Source organism: Labrus mixtus, chromosome 6 (assembly GCF_963584025.1).
Source record: "Labrus mixtus chromosome 6, fLabMix1.1, whole genome shotgun sequence".
In the NCBI taxonomy this organism is placed as follows: domain Eukaryota; kingdom Metazoa; phylum Chordata; class Actinopteri; order Labriformes; family Labridae; genus Labrus; species Labrus mixtus.
The window spans coordinates 13,158,022-13,175,378 of NC_083617.1; the positions used below are offsets into that span (position 1 = coordinate 13,158,022).

The 17,357-nt window shown below is 41.3% G+C and overlaps 1 protein-coding gene across 1 annotated transcript; it reads left to right on the forward strand.

Annotated features, from left to right (window-relative positions):
- The first annotated feature begins 13,111 nt into the window (after positions 1 to 13,111).
- olig3 (oligodendrocyte transcription factor 3) lies at positions 13,112 to 15,971 on the forward strand. Its single transcript, XM_061040981.1, has one exon. It carries the CDS (start codon positions 14,427 to 14,429, stop codon positions 15,288 to 15,290), a length of 864 nt encoding a protein of 287 aa, XP_060896964.1. The 5' UTR covers positions 13,112 to 14,426; the 3' UTR covers positions 15,291 to 15,971.
- The last annotated feature ends 1,386 nt before the right edge of the window (positions 15,972 to 17,357 follow it).

Below are 17,357 nucleotides of genomic sequence, written 5' to 3' on the forward strand. Positions count from 1 at the left end.
CATTTAAAACTTCAAGATCATTGTCATTCTGTCAATTAGGGTTCAAAGGGAACATAGGTTAAGGTAAAACTGATGTATTAATCACTTCTTAATGTTACGTATGACTACTTAAAGCAGTGGCTACTGTTGACAGAAATGTCAGCTGGACACTATTTATGTTATGAGGAAACGAACATGTAGTTGTGAACAAACATTAAAACATATATAAATACAAGTCAGGCAGCTTTTTAGTTACAACAACCTATGAAATTAAAGAAAAAGCTTTGATTGGCATGTTATTACCAATTTTGGCTAAACGGTAAAGCAAGCAATGAGCTTTTGTTTGGCAGAGAATTTTGAGATGACCCTTTTTTGCAGCTACAGTAGAAAGTGACAACATTTGGGTACATGTGTATTTTTTGATTGGTACAGCCCTCTGGGCTTAGTCGAAATGTTTATGCTCGATCATTTTTTAAGTGCAAATTAACAGCCAATCTTCAAACTTTTGTCTTGCTTAGGAAAAATGGGCAGCAGGGATTTTTAAAATACGCAATCAGCTGGCCAAAAGCCTTTAAAAGCAGCTGTATAGTTCTTTACGCAGTTTAATAAACAAGTGCAGAGGAACCAGCAGGAAAATGGCCGAATGATCCCTCTGAGAGCTCGACACCTGCACACACTCAGCTCACCCAAACAGCTGCTCTGAAACACAGCGATGTCTTTCCCTCATTTAGATCTGCTCGGACTATCTGTATTTATCTCAGAATCTACAGAGCACACAGAAACCTCATTATTTTGATTTTTTTTTTAAACTGACGTTAAACCCTTACTGTCTGTGTCATGAAGTCATGACAATCTGATGTTGTTGGGGTTTGTTGTTTTCAAATAAAAGTTTATTAAATACGTTCATATTTCTGAAGCTACTCCACTCAGTATTTGTAAAACCGAAACTAGGTTGGAGATATTCCAATAGAAAAAGCTTTGCAACCTATAAGGACTTTCCTTATTAGACAATTATTGAGTAATATTTGAACATCTGTAAAATGTAAAAACAATCTGTCTTTTGTTTGACAAACCACCCATACTCCAAAGAAATGTAATGTTCATACAAACATATTCAAATTTCGGACAGGGGCAGTAGCCCGGGATTCAATCAAGCCTGTGGCTCCTTTCCCACATGTCATTCCCCGCTCTATCTCTCTCTCTCCCTGATTTCCAACTCTATCCACTGTCCTGTCACTACAATAAAAACACATAAAAAGCCCAAAACTAAATTTTAAGAAAAATATAGTCACATTTCAAAAGATGTTACCATATGCTCTACCTTGTTATTTACATGAAAATAAAAAAACTTAAGCAACAACTTAGATTCTCTATATCTTTGTGTAGAAGTTTAGGGTTTTAATTATGGGTTTAAGAAATGTACCATATTCCCGACTCACTAAGTTTAGTCAGGCAATCTAGACTTGCCAAGAAGGCTTATCGAGGTGTACTTTCTCCGTGTGTGTGTGTTTGCTGGACCCTCCGCAGCTGTGTGTGTGGGTGGTTGCCTTCACCCATTAGAACGGGTCATCTCTCACTCAAGGAAAGTTTTCACGGCTGTGGAGCGGATTAGGAGCCAGGAGAGAGAGAGAGAGGAGGAGAGATTACTGGGCATGCTGGAAGGAGGAAGGAGAGAATAACAAAAAGAGAGCATTAGCATGTACACTTCAGTATTTGTTTGTGGTATGTAGCTGACACTCATCCAGAGTGCCCGGGTATACAGTGAGAACAAATGTTGGATCAAGAGAACGCTGGTTTCTCATGATTAGTGGCCCTTTTGAACAAAGACGAGAGGAGAGGAGGTCTAAGGAGAAGAGATGGGAGAATGTTGGGTTAAAGAGAGACAATCGTAACAAAGTTATAATCACATATTTAAACAATACCTTTAGCCTTTAAAGAGTGGAATTAAGGATTCAGTTTTTTTTCTTAATCATGTTAATTTAGTGGCTCTTGTGACTAAAAGCTAATCGGCTGCTGTATTTTAAGTTACCAGTCTAAACTGCTTTTAAGATAGAACTATATTCCTCAATTAGCTGTTTGCAAGATACCTTGAGAAGACTCAATGTGTATAGTGACTGTAATACTTGTAGAAAAGTAACCACTGGCGTCTCTGGTCTGCGTGTATGCCTTACATTTCTTTGCTTGAATCTCACCTGATGAATGCAATGACAAGTGATATAAATAAGAATATAGAAATAGTGTATTTTTTCACAATGTTCTGGTGTGGAAAAAAACACGATGAATGTTCTTCTGATCAATATCCGACCTGAGATGAGTACAGAAAAGTTCAGAGTTCTTAAAGGCCCGTGTCCCCCAACGGCACCCCCAACCTCAGTCATAAAGCGGATCTCACAGGGGTTTACTGTTCGGTTACAAAAGTCGACCTCTGCTTTCCTTGGTAGTGACCGTTAGATGTGTTTTGAATACCATAAAGGAATCCTGTCCTGGCATTAGCAGCAGCTCTGGACCTAAAAATTGTACCCTCGAAAAGACGAGTCAGATAAGTTTATCCTTAGCCATTGTTGTTGACAAAGCTGATATAAGAAGGCGCGCTCCTTCTTGATTTTGATCAGGGAGGGAGAAGAGACACTGACGAGCGCTTGTTCCTGACACGGTCTGTTTTCACTCGTGGTAGTTCCAAAAGTTAAATTCATTTAAACTGAAAGAGCAGTGACAAAAAAAACAGCTGATGCCGAGGGTGTTTTATGAATTAGGATTGTGAGTGACTTTCATTTTGTGGCGATTTTGGATGTTGGTAACCCGGGGGCAGCGTTGACAGGCATGTCAAATTACTTTATAGAAATAGTACTTTATAGAAATAGTACTTTATAGAAATAGTACTTTATAGAAATAGTACGTCTTTTCACTGGTGGACGAGTTTGCATTTGTTGGTCATATAGAGGCATCAGCTTCAACTTCTGTCTATTTTCATAACCTGCTGGGAAAAAAACTTCACAATATTTATACATTTCCGTTAACCATCTGTTGCAGTAGTTCTCTGTTAAAGAACATTTTATGATGTAGTCCTCTGACCAACTATTTCAGAGCGAAAGACGCATCAAAAAACACCTATCAACATACCTCATCAAACAGTCGCCGAACAACCGTGACGGGAATGAACGCCTTAAAGTGTCATTGTGTCCCCATCTCATATTCATAATGAATAGCTGCTATGATATTCAGAGATGCTTTTTACGAGAATATATTATTTTCTTTATGGAATGTTTACTTCACATTTTAGTGGGATTCTGAATGGAGCCTGAAGGTGATTAAGACTTAAAGTGAACCAAACATTAAACCAGACAAACTTTCTACTTTACAATTAGAGTTTGAACGATAGTCTTAACTGCTGTTTCTCTCACTCACTCACACAAATGCAAACACACACACTCACACAAATACACACACACACACACACACGCAAGGAGAGCCATCCGCCAGTTGGTCTTAAAGAGGCAAAATCCTCCACAGCATTTTCTCAACATCGTAAAGCGTCTGCCGTTAAAGCGATGTTTTTTCAATCCGTCTGCTCACCCTGACATTTCCAGATAACGTTGGCGTTAGGTTGATTTGGGGGAATTTGCACACCATATGCTGCTGTGTCAAACACCTACATTTAAGCTGGCAATGGCTCTGCCTTCCCTAATAGCAGCATCATTGGAGCTTGTTTATCTAATGTGCCTGTTAATGTTATTTATTGGGAGTCTGCCTGCTATCCAGTTCCTCCATGCATGCTAAGAAGACAGACATAAGATATGCAAATGCTAACGTCGGCCTAACTTCACGGCAGTAAAACAGAGCATTTGCATTTGATGTAGCACATAATAAACTGGTTATTAGCATTTTAAATGCGTCAAACAAACTTGAAAAATGTGGCCTGTTCTGGGGTGGTTTTTATTATTGCTTCGTGCAGTCAAAACACACATACAAATGCCACACATGCCTTCAGACACGTACAAAAAAAGTGTGCATGAGCAGATGCATAAATCTCAAACTGCTGCACACAGGAGCAAACTGGTGTTGCAAGGCAAAGGCGTCACAGGACAGATAATGTGTTTGATGAAGTTGCTTCACTCTCTCTACGTCTTGATCTTTCTCGCACCATAAACTTCTCTCACAGCATTAAAATATGCAGACAATCATTTCATCTACTTTTAGTATCTGAAGCCCTGGAAATTAAGGACTGGTTTAAGCTTTGACAAGTAACAGCGATGTAATCTGAGTTAACAGAAGCTGCTGTTCTTTCTACAACATAAGGCCTGCTGATGATTCATAGATTAGCCTTTCAGTCTGAGGAGGGCTGACCTTCAAAACTATTAAAAGACAAGGTCAATCGCTGAAAAAACAGATTGAAAAGAGTTCAAAACACGTGCATGAATTCGAAATAAAGGAAGTGATAGACCATGGAGTTGTGTATGATGACTCTAAAGCTTTTTGTTGTTATAAGACTATACTTCAGCATCACATTTTCTTGGAACCAGAAAGTAATGGCCGTGTGGAAGTGGAAGCAGTTAGCAAGGCTCTCATGTAAAGATCATAAATACTATTTAATTTCATATTGAAAGGGTTGTAATCAATATTAGTGATATTAGTGTTTTAAGGTGGCTTTTGCTGTTGAAGCCTTTATTCAAGAAAATAAAGAAAGGTCAAAATCTAGGGTGCTTTCACACCTGGATCGTTTGGAGAAGTTGTTCAGAAACAGGGGGCTTTTCCCTCCTTAGGCCGGGCCGTTTGGACTTATGTGAACACAGCAAATCGCACACTGATACTGAACAAAACAAGTGAGCATTAAAAAGAAGGTTTGGGCTCGCTGCCAAAGGATCCCTGGAGCAGTTTGTTTGCATGGGAGAAAACAATCAACCCAGCAACCAGAACAAATCACTGGTTGACTCATCGTACAATTATTATGCTTGTTGCAATTGATGCAGCAATACAGCTGGTTACAGGCAATTTCAATTACAACTGACAATCAGCAAAAAATAGCAAAATGCCGTCACTCACTGTTTCCATTCAGTTCAACATCAGCAGAAGGTGCAAGGTGTAGCAACATCCCAGGACTCAAGAACATCTACTGGTTCAACAACTGGTTTAGTTCTGAGAATTTTGTCCAGCTCATCAAGTCGGGTGAATTAGACCTTCTCATCACTGGAACCTCTTTTGCCAAGCTGATCTTGTACCTTTACGTATGGCTGTTTGAGATTGCGTGTTTGGGTGCGACACTGATCGTTGAAGCTCGTGTTTGTCTCCCCCTTACAAGTTTGTAAAATTGTGTATTTTTGTGAGTGGTGTCCAACTTTTTTTTAAATATGCTAATCTGTCCAAATATTAAGGGAGGAGGCATTAGACCTCCTCGCTGCTCAAAGTCAACCAACAATAACAAAATTATTTTGGTCAGCTAGCTAGCAAATTTGATCAGTGTAGTCATTATCTTAGAGCTACAATGCAAAGTGCATCCATCAAGCTTGGCATTTGTTTACCTACAGTGAGAAAAGGAGTCTGTGACGAACAAAGCTGTTGAAAAAAAAGTTTCAAAAGTTGTTGAAAAGTTCTGTAAAATGTGGGTAAAATCTTGACTCCTGTAGGAAAAACAGGTTTTTCCTAATTGTTCTCTCCTTTTCCTTTCTCCTAATTTGCAGTTGATTAAAATCACCCATAGTTTTCACAAAACTAACAAAACTTCATCAACGGTTTATGTTTTATCGCTGTGTGGCTGAGAAAATCTCAGGCTGAGTGAGAGAGGGCGAGCACAGAGCGCAGGAGGAGAGCTGTCTGAATTGGTTTTTCATTAGCAGTTAATGATGTGATAATCTCTCTGACAGTAACCAGGCCTCACTCCCAGCAGCCCGCTGCACTCCTGTAATGGAGTGTGCGGCGTATGTGTGTGACTGTGTGTGTGTGCAGTCCCACTTACACTTTATTGTACTAGATAACTATATTGCAGCCTTACAACCCTGCGTGTGATGATGTTCTTAAATACATTTTAAGAGGATGGCCGCTTGTCTGCGAGCTACAAACAGACAAATGAGAAACACACACAAGCATGTGCACAAGCCAGACCTGAACCCAACTTTCCTCTCTACATGTAACTCCACTCACCCCGTCACACCGGCTTAATTCCTACATGTTAATCTCTCTCCTTCTCCTTCTCTTTCTCTCAAACACACACAAACATACTCGCTTTCAGTCCCTGCTTGCCGAGACCCTCGCTTCATTTTCTGGTCATGTGAACCCATTGCGAGGGGGCGAAGCAGACACAAAGTGACACAGGGAGCAGTATGGGGAGGAGTGGTGGGGGGTGAGGCTGAAAGGAGGCGATGGGAGGTGTCCTGATTGTCCCACGCTGAAAGGGACAGTTAAAAGGAGAACCTTGTTGCCAAAGCTGATGGGCCGGCCTGGAGGCTGGTTAAGTGCTGGTGTTGTGCGTAAATCTGTGTGTGTGCCTTTGTGTGCTCGTGTCTGTGTGAGTCTGATGAGGAGGAGGAGAATGACTGATGACCAGGATGAGGTCGATACGACAAGTTATGAAGGTTAAAGGAATTGATTTTCAAAATAGATTGATAAAACTCTAACACCAGTGGGCTTAATATGAAGCTTCAGTCAGCATATGAGTTCTTTTTTATTTTGTTCTGCAAAGCAAAATTAATGTAAAATACATTTGAATCTAAGCTGAGATGGAAATGGCTAGTGTCTTTTTAGCTTCCTCTTGCTAACCTGGCTCTGTCCAATCTCCAGCATCTCTAGCTTACAACATTAAAAATTGGCTTAATAATCATGTACCTTACATAAATGGAAATCTTTACCTTAAAGGTATAGTATGTAGAATTTTATGACAATGTTCACAATCAAATATTTCCAACAGTTATCAAAGCCAGAGAAATCCGTAATTTTATAGTTAACGGGACGCGTCTTGTCGCAGCAGCCGCCGCCTTGACAGACACAAAATGTTTATCGTTGCCAAGGAAACACCGGATGTTACGCCAAAGACGGCTGTATAAGGAAGCGGGAGCTGCTACTGAACGCTGCCGTACTGTTGCTGTGTGTGCTGCTGTGATAAAACGTAAATGTAAATTATACTTGGATACATCGTCGGGAAACATATTCTCTTTCTCCGGTCGGTTTCGCCAATTCGTCTTGACTACGGTCAACATGGAGTTCGTTTTCACGGGGGGTCCCGAGAGAATCACTCCCATGACTTCCCCCGCGAGCATCGACGTCATCTTTTGTTATTGTTTTGATTGAGAACCCCCTGGCGGTGGATTTTACATAAACCCTTTTCACACGTACGGAAATCTCCTGAAAAACTCCGGAGATTTGGCTACCCGGAGGTTCTTTAGGCTATGTGTGAACGCAAACAGCCGCATTTTTCGCGCAGACTTTACCCGGAGTTTATCCGCAGAATATCCGAGTGAGCTGATGTCTAAACGCGGCCGGATATACTCCGGAGATTTCAATTTCAGCCAATGGAAAGAGAATGACGTTTATATAGTGACCGTGCACGTAATTAAACGTCTGCATTATGTTTTCTGTTCGTCAGTATGTTGTTCTTCACTCTTCTGTGGATGTTGTCATTCCATTGGATTACACATAGCATTGATATAAAGGCAAATATTCTCATTATAACGTCGTGGAGCGGACTCTGTTGCTTCGGCCGCTACTTCCACGTTGTTTATTTACGTCACGTCTCACGTCGGGAAATCCCCCTCGCGCCCTCTCCCCTCTAACAGGGATAGTCCCCCGCTGTGAGGAGCATATGTGAACGACTAGTTCGGGAGGATCTCTGGAGAAGTCCTCCTGTAAATATCTAGATATTATCCGGAGTGCATATGTGAAAACGGCTATACTGTGCATTTAAGGTAGAGTTATGTGTTTGACTATTTCATAACTTTTATATTGGTTGTCAGTAAGCAGCTCCCTACCCCCTGTGGTTTTTTCACTTGTTCTTTAGAGCTTTTTTAAACAGGGTATAAGATGCTTATTTGTTAGTGTTGAAGGTCCTGGTATAGGTGTTGCTGTTTTCGTTGTTTATTACCTTTGAGGCCCTTTATCGACCATTGTGTTAAGCTAAGCAAACACACCATTGCTTTATTTAACAGACATGAAAGTGCTATTCTTTGTCTTCTACTGATCTTATTTGCCCCCATTTTTTTTTTAGAAACACGTTAAAAAGCTTTAAACTCTAAATATTTATGTAGAATCTGAAATGTGATTTCTAAATGAATTTCAATTACCCAGACTGATTTGCATTGAGCTAGAAAATCCAAGACACAAAACTTTGTTTCTTTTGATGAAACTTATTGTCAGCATGCTTCAGAAAGCTTTCAGATGCCAAATTTGTATCAGAGTTTGTTCAGACAGAAAGATATAAGAAGATAAAGGTATGTTTCTTCATCACTGAAATGTTAATTTGACTTGTTTTTGCCTAATTAACGCCAATGTCTTCCAAGAACAAAACAGCCCCACAAATATTAATTAGGACCTCAATATTCGTGTAGGCGTAGATGGTTGTGAGGTCTGTAATTAACGAGCTTTAAATTGTTTGATCGTCTCCTTAATTAAAAGCTTCCTATAATTTGAAGGTTTGTTTACTTTTCACATAACAGGAATAAGAAGACAGACATCTTATTGATATTCTCTGTAGCCCAGGATTTATAACACAAAGAACACAGCTTTTAAAAGTTATTCAAACATTTCTGAGATGTGCAGAAGATAATTTTTACTTTTCCTATATTAGAATTTCATTAAACTAAAATAAAAACCCCAGAACTACTTTTGATTAGGGTCTGTGGGCTTTGCTTGTCCTCCGTCTCAGATCTGAGTTTCTTCCTGTCTTCCATCTGCTGTTCTACTGCTCCAACCTTTGTGAAGCTCTTTCTGTAAAACTTCAAACTGTGGTTTCATGATCTCTTTGATGGCAAAATAAAAGGAGTATAGATCCACAGTAACACGTTCACTTGGTTGCATACACTGCAGGCCTGCTTAGTACTCAGTTTAATGCCCACGGACCACAGATGTAAATTAGCCGTAGCTAACTCTGGCCCAACAGTTGAGCTGTGCATGGTCCCTGTCCAATACACTAATAAACTAAACCAAGAACAAAAGTGGGTTTGAACTCTATCTAAAACAAATCTATCTAGATCAAGCTACGTCAGTGATTCCCAAAGTGGGGTGTGTGACCCCTAGGGGGTGCCAGAGTTATGAATGGGGGCCCCAGCAAGACAAAAACAATGCACACCATTTTTCAAAGCTAGCAGAGAATGACAAATTTTATAGAGGACTTCCAGGTAAATGTAAGGCTAAAAAATATTCTACACCAGACATAAAAAATGGGGAAGTTTCAGAATTACTTTTAATTTCTTCCTCTTTAAAAGTGGCATGTTAGTTTTTTTTAGTTTGTTGTCACCCACTGAACTGCTATTCTGTCCTGCAGCCAATGTTTGTAATAAATTCTAAAAATATAGGAATTTATTAGAAAGAGCTCAACTGACTGTGGGCTTAGTGCAGGGGTTGGCAGTACTGTAGGTTTGGCTTCGGGCCTAAATTTGTCTGAGCAACTAATTTGAACATAACCAAAGGTTTATTTATGAAGTAGATTTTTTTTAAAAGAATGCAACTGGAATTCGAAACAGACTGTTACAGTCAGAAACAAAAAGCCACAGGGTGACGGTGTCTTTTGCATCATCAATGAATGTGTGGTTTATAAATAAGTTAATTTATTGACCTATTTAAGTCATGAAATATTTTTGATGAGCAGTGTTTTATTTTTATTTTCCATATTGTAAAAAATAGCCTACATCTGTATAACTTTTATTCTAAGAATGACTTACTGCTTCTTTTTAATGCAACGTAGCCTAACTAACAGTATACTAATAGATTATACTAAGACTTATGACTGCTCCTCTTCACTGACACGTAGCATTATTATTGTTTAAGTGCAGCTACGCCATTATGAAATGTACAGAGTGGATTTAAGCGGCCATCCCCTTAAACAGTATACATTAAGATTAAGATTTACTTTTATTGATCCGCAAGGGGAAATTCTGTTTTTACACTCTGTAAGTCATGCAACACAAACAGGATCCTATGGACATGCACGAATGGAGGGATGTCAGAGTGACGGAGTGTGTGCCCACAGTGGGCGCTCCTGAGCTGGTGGTGGGGAAGGGGTTTGGTGCCTTGCTCAAGGGCACCTCTGCAGTGCTCAGGAGGTGATCACCGGGACTTGAACCGGTAACCCTCCGGTTCCCAACCCAAGTCCCTACAGACTGAGCTACATGTGACAGTGTTTCCTTAATGCTATATATATTGTTGAATATCTTTATATTTGTTACATTTGAAAATAAACCATGTCACTTTTGACGGTGACCTTGAACTTGTGTGCTCCTCTCACCTCGGAGTTGACCATTGTTTGGATCACAGTGAAAGTGACACTCCCACTAACCTACTGTCTTCTTGTACTGCTGGAAACACGCTTCCATTGACTGTTTACTGCCCTCAGCTCATTAGAGGGGTCTGGCCCACCCAAGAGGTAGTGGTGGAAAGGCAATTGTTTTTTTCCAAACTTAAATTGTATTGGTTGCATGGGTTTCTGCTTAAAAAAATTGAGTTAGGAGTCCTGACCCAAACTCTAGCTGTCAATCCATCCTTCCATTATCTTTACCGCTTTTCCTGTTCAGGGTTGCGGGGAGTGCTGGAGCCAATCCAAGCTGTCATTGGGCGAGAGGCGCCCTGGACTGTACGCCAGTCAATCACAGGGCTTAGCTGTTAATATGTTTGGCAAAAGAAAAATAAACACAAGAAATTGACTGTGTCAGTGTTTTGAAGTCTGAAACCTGGAAAAGATACGATCATTGGTATCAATGTCCACGCACATCAAGGAGGAACTTCGATATTTGTGGCAAAAGGTCAAGGTCACTGCAGCCTTACGTTCATCCCATTGTGAACACAATATTTCTTTCTACTGTCTAAAAAAGAATCCCTGAATTATGTAAACTGCTATTTGATGTTTTGGTGAAGGTAAACAAGCCAACAATTGTAGTTCCAATGAAGTTATAGTCAGATAACAACGGGATGTTTTCTTTTGACAGATGTGACACTCCAAGGTCCATTTGGAATCAACAATGAAAGACATACATTTGGAGATTAAAGGTTTTGAACAACTTTTGGACAATACCTCATCATATGTTTTGTAGGGTGAAATTAAGATAATTCTTGAGGTTTTCTGCTTTCTTGCCCATCAGTCTGTCCGTCCCTATGTCCCATTCTTGAACACTATTTCTCCAACAATCATTTAAGTGAAAAGTTAAAAGAACCACCTCAGTGGTGGTATGGATAGTCAAAACACATAGACTTGTCTTTTCTAGTCTACCACTCAGAGGGCCTTTACACTACATGTCCCATTTACCCATTAACACCCCACACACAAACTGCAGCGATAGCAATCTGGGGTTCAGTGTCTTGGCCAAGGAGACCTCGACTTGTAGTCTGCTGGAGATTGATGGCCCAACCTCCGTGTTGATAGTCAACTTACTCTGCCACTGAGCCCCTTTGTCTTGAGTGGCCCTCTTCAAAGGGGAGCTGTGTAAAGTGTATCCAGTATTAGTCCAAAATAGGGTCAACTTGACCCAGTGACTTTTACAGTGAGACCAACTGTCCTTTTAATGCCCCGAAACTGATGTGAGAGGGCAGAGAGTCACTTGGCAAAGGGGGAAGATAAAAAGAGAGAGATCCAGAAGCTGGAGACAGCATGTAAAAGTGTAAGATGAGGAGAGATTAAAAAAAAAAGAGACATGAACAGGCGAATAAAGGGAAAGCAAGGAGCTTACGCAGTGAAAAGAGCACATTAGGGGCGACCTGCTGCGACAGTAGTGTGTGAAACGGTGAATAACTGCCTCCATTTAGACCAGTGTCCTGGTGGTGTGGAGCAAGGGGCCTCAGACGGACACACACACACTCAAATACACCCCCCCCCCCCCCCCAAGAAAATACACAAATAAAGCGAAAGAAACCCATTCAGAAGCATGTGCTCCTGCACAAAATGATACCTGACGCACACACACGCTCTTGGCTGTCCCTCTCATTCACACATTTCTCCACATTGGCCGGATTAGGAACACTTTCTCTTGGGTGTGCGAGGCTGCCCCATGCACACAAAGAAACACTCGGGGACAGGATTAGTAGGCTTACAGCGGATTCACATATGTCCAGTTCAAGCAATTGGTATTCAAAGCTTTACACTTTCAAATGCCACCAAGAGAGAGTAAAGCCGAGCAGCGCTTTTTCTTTGCATTGGCAGCACCTTTATGAGAAGGGCTCTTTTGCTGGGCCAACAATGAGGCCGTGAATACAAATTTTTACTGTTCTACCACGGCGATCTCATAGAGCACCAAGAGGAGGTTGAGACAGACTTCATTATCTGAGTTTGAAGTGCTGTGTGTGTATGTGCAGAGGGATGGCGGCTCGAAGGACAGGCAGATGGATGGATGGAGGGATGCAGAGGTGGTGGTCAGAGGGAGAGTGCTTCAGCCACTTCCACATGTTATTGTTTGAGGCCCAATCCTCCACTCCACCTCGACAAAACCGATCTGGAGGAGACTCTTAAGAGCTGAGAGAGTGCTCTCAGCAGCTCAATATACACAAGACTGACTCAATTTAATGCTTTCTCTCCATATTTAAACACAACACTTAAGAGACCCCTCTGTCCACTTGTTTTACCAATAACATGCTTTAAAAAAATAATTTTCATGTTCATTTCATACATTTGTTAATCATTCAAAAAAAGGTTGGTTATTATAATTTTTAACATGTAATGAGGCAGTTTAATTTATTTAAATACATATTTGTTTGGCATTTGCAAATGCTTTATTTATAAGGGATTTAGATTTATTTTTAGATATGTGTGTGTGTGTGTGTGATCAGGTTTTTGTACATTTGTGTTAGCCTCAAACCACCTTTGAGAGAAATTAAATGAATTGAATTGGACTATGAAATACTATAATCAGTGTAGCCTATATTGAGCAGATGTTTTTTAAAAATATATATTTAGATGTTCTTGTTCATCATTTTAAGATAATAACAATAAATAATCAATCAAACCATTTTTATTTCAAGGGGGAAATTCGTTCATAAAATAAAAAGAATAAAACGAAAAATTAAATATGAAGTTGAAGATAAAAAAAAGTTTAAATTACAACAATCAAAATTCCAACAGAAAAATCAGATAATAGTGTGCAATAATAATAAAACTCGGTACATTATGATCCTGCAGTCAACGTGGAATCGATGAGAAGTTTTCTGGAGGGGGCAGACTGACGCCCACATGCTGCCATATGGTCAGCAGAGCGCTGGGTGTCAGAGCGGGGATGTTACCTCTGTCCCCCCGGAGGCCGAACACCCTGCGGCCGCAGAACAGGGAGCAATTTCCCTTCTCATTCCTCCTCATCTCCTCTGGCAACCAGCAACTCTGCCGTAAAATGTAACTGTCCGAGAAAACAATAATCAACGCAGGGTGAGAGGGTAATTAAGTTTCACTAAAACACAGCATGATCTCTCCTCATCCTCGTGAATCCATAGATTTTATTTTTATGTAGGCGATTGAAAATCACAATAAGTTCAAATAAATTACGATTTTGCATGATAAACATCTTGCGCGTAAAATTGTCATGAAATGTCCAGACAACACAAGAGGCCACAGTGAACATATTTTTTGGCAGCTGTTGAAAATAAAGTGGATGAGTTCTCAAAAAAAAAACTTATTGGCCTACTGCGTTGATCAGTAGGCTATTACAAGACAGAATTAAAAAAAAAAAAAAAAAAAAAAAGAACTGACCAGATCGTCCCAAGAAGAGAAGTTTCTGATCCGCGAGATAAGAGAAGAAGAGCGAGAGAAAAGAAAAGAAAGAAGAGGAGATGAGATGAGATGAAAAAAAAAAAAAGGTAAGAGGAGAAAAGAAGAAGAGAAGAGAGGCGCGCTGTGCCCCCCAACAGTGTCCCGACAATGGCAGTGAATGGTTGCGCACCGCGGTCACTGGGACAGTCAAAGCACACCGCCCCCTTTTCTAACGGGCACGTCATCCTCCTAACGAGGCGTTATGAATAGGAAAGGCGCTTTTGTCTGCCGGCGTGTATAAATACCATCATCAGTGTCCTCCTCACCGCAGAGACACAGAAAGAGAGAGGCAGGAGAGAGAGATAGAAAGTCAGAGGAAGATTGGTCAGCGGTGTGATAAGAGGGACAGAACCGCGGGACAGGAGGCATCCAGGCAACATCAGGTGACCAGAGTTACTTCAGAAAAGAGAGAGAGAGAGAGAGAGCTAGAGGAGAAAGTTAGTGTGAGAGAAAGTGAGAGAGAGAGAGGGAGGAAGCCAGCAGCGACCTCCTACCCAAACAACCTCGGAAGCGAACCCATAAAATGAATTCAGACTCCAGCCTGAGTAGCAGATCCTCCTCTCCGGACATGGACGTCATGTCTCTCCGTGACCACCACCCGCTCCACCATCACCACCTCCATCACCTCGTCGGCTCCTCCGTGTCCTCCTCCACGCAGGGCGGCGAGCGCCAGAAGATTACCGGCGGAGAGCACGCCCTGCGCTCCGGAGACAAGTCATCATCTGAGGAGAGCAACAAGTACAAGCTGAAGAAACAAGTCACCGAGGAGGACATGTATCACCTGCGGCTCAAGATTAACGGCCGGGAACGGAAACGAATGCACGACCTTAACTTAGCCATGGACGGCCTTCGCGAGGTGATGCCGTACGCGCACGGGCCATCGGTGCGGAAGTTGTCAAAGATCGCCACGCTACTTCTGGCCAGGAACTACATCCTGATGCTCACGAGCTCCTTGGACGAGATGAAGCGGCTCGTTGGGGAGATTTACGGCGGGCAGCACTCGGCTTTCCATTGCGGGACCATGTCGCACGCAGCTGGCCCCGGTGGACACTCCGGGGGCCCCGCCGCCGCCGCCGCTGCCGCCGCCGCCGCCGCCGCTGCCGCCGCGCACCAGGTGCATCCTCTGCTCGGCAGCGCGCTAACTTCCTCCACCTCCTCAACTCTCACGAGCGCGCTGCCGGGACTCACGTCACTCCGGGCACCCCACTCTCTGATGAAGAGCTCCCCGGCTGCGCCCCCGGCCCTGCAGCTGGGCCCCGGCTTCCAGCACTGGGCTGGATTGCCGTGTCCCTGCACCATCTGTCAGGTGCCCCCGCCTCCGCACATCCCCATCACCTCCGCCGGCCTCACGAGACTCACAAGCGACGGCAAGGACGGACTGAAATGATGCCCACAGACACACAGAGACTGAGATGTGATGATGATTGTAAATAGAAAATTCTGGGCATGAGGGTGGATTCGGCCTCACCCGTGCATGCTGTTGTGTTGTATGTTTTCTTGTTTGGCGTATGAGAAAAACGTTTTATTTCCCTCCTTGTAACAAGGACTTTAAAGACTGCTGATGACGGTGAAAAGTTAAGGCTGCGTGTCATACAACAAGCTGCCACGAACCTCCTGTGTGTGTGTCTGAGTTTTAGTCCCACGATGTGAAAGGTGAACGAGGCTGCATGAACATTTTTCATTTGTATTTTTCTTTATCAGGCCTTATTTTGTGAAAACGAAGAATGCTCTCTGTGCCTTGTACCAAGGATTTTAAACTTGAGTTCTATATGAAAATATGAAATCTATGTGTTTGGCTAAAAGGATTCTGCTGCCACTGCGGACATTTTTTTTTGTAAATTTTGTTTCTTTGAGTCTTGCTGTTTGTCCATCTGTGCTTCAAATGTGTTTTTTATTTGTATCATATTTTTTGCATGATGGTAGCTTCAATAATTGCAGCATGATTGTTTTTGCTGAACCGACTTTGTTATGCCCAGAGACCACGTGTCTTTATTTTTGTACATTGTTGATGAAATATTTATTATTGCCCAGCGTCCTGGTTGAAATTTCAATAAAACTGAAATTATGAATCAGATTTACTGTCTTTCCCTTCTTTATTTATTTTCAAAATCATTCACTTTAAAGTCTAAGAAATTAAATATTAATCTTGTCATGTCTGTGTTATTCACCCCTTGAAGTTTAATTAGGATCCTTTTTGTTATTGTCATATGTTGTGCTTAACTTTTGGGTGTGAATCAAAACATGACCCCCCTCAGAAAAATAAACTAGAGTATTTTGTTATTTTCAGAAAAAGAAAAAGCTTTATGCCTCTAAATCCATTATATTATTCTATCCAAAAATATTTGCTTTTCACACATTTCTAAGAATTTAAATCCTCAATTATCTGTGAAACCTCCGTGTGTTTGTTATTACAGTCTCCTAATGTAGACATTGGTTTTATGAGCTTCTTTGCTATTACAAAATATCATTTAATATTTAAGAAAATAGATAAATTGAAACAAAAAAGACACTTTAAAAAAAAAGATAATTATACAACTATTAAAAGCTAAACATACAAAATTACTTCCATTTTTGTCAAAGTTTTTCTCTTCAAATATAAATCTCTTCAAGAATTTCAGTCATACTATTGCATCACTTAAATGAATTTGATTGTCTCTGTATTTCTATCCATAAGATTATACGGATACGGTTAAAAAATGAAGCCTGGAAGCAAAAGGTGGATTTTCTAACGACATGTCAAACTGAAACTCAAACCATATTTTACACCAGCGGTTTATTCTTCTGTCTCCCCTGTGCACCACTGGGCCCCATGTTGCAGCTAATGATGAGTTAAAACACAGAAAGTGTCACACTGCATTTATTTAACATTTCCGAGCAGCTAACACGAATGTTTAAAAAGGGGGAGAGGAAAAAAAAAAGAGGGATTGGAGCTGCAGCCTTAATGGAGCCCTGCTGAATTGTTCGCTGCAGCAGCTAGAAAAGTGATCCTCCTCCGGGAGCGCAGAGCAGTTTGTCCGCCGGGTCCCTTGGGTGTTTCTCCGTCTCATCTCTGCAGCGACAGAATGTATGTTTGTGCAGATTACAAGTTAATTGTTCATGGGGGACCAAGAGGAGAAAATCACATCACAGAGAGGCGTCGGGATTACAGACTACTAAATGCAGAAGATTATACATTCAGACCCTCTCCTCGGCCTCGCCAAATGCAAATGAGTGAGTGGATTAAAAAAAATAATAAAGAAAGACAGAAAAAGAAAAGAAGAGGGCCTTTTGTAACTTATTCGGAGGGAAGAAAATGCAAGTTCTGTGGCGAAGTTTGGAAAGAGTGAAAGACTCCATTTTACACTTCTTTTTTTTTTTTTTTTGTCTTTAGGAATGAGTCTCGCCTTTCTGTCCCTCGCAGGCCGCCAGATGGGATGTAAATAGCTGGGTAGCTGCAGTGGCCTTTTAACCACAC

What these genes read in the sequence shown, in the direction of transcription:
- olig3 (XM_061040981.1), top strand. Translation starts at nt 14,427, where the DNA reads ATGAATTCAGACTCCAGCCTGAGTAGCAGATCCTCCTCTCCGGACATG.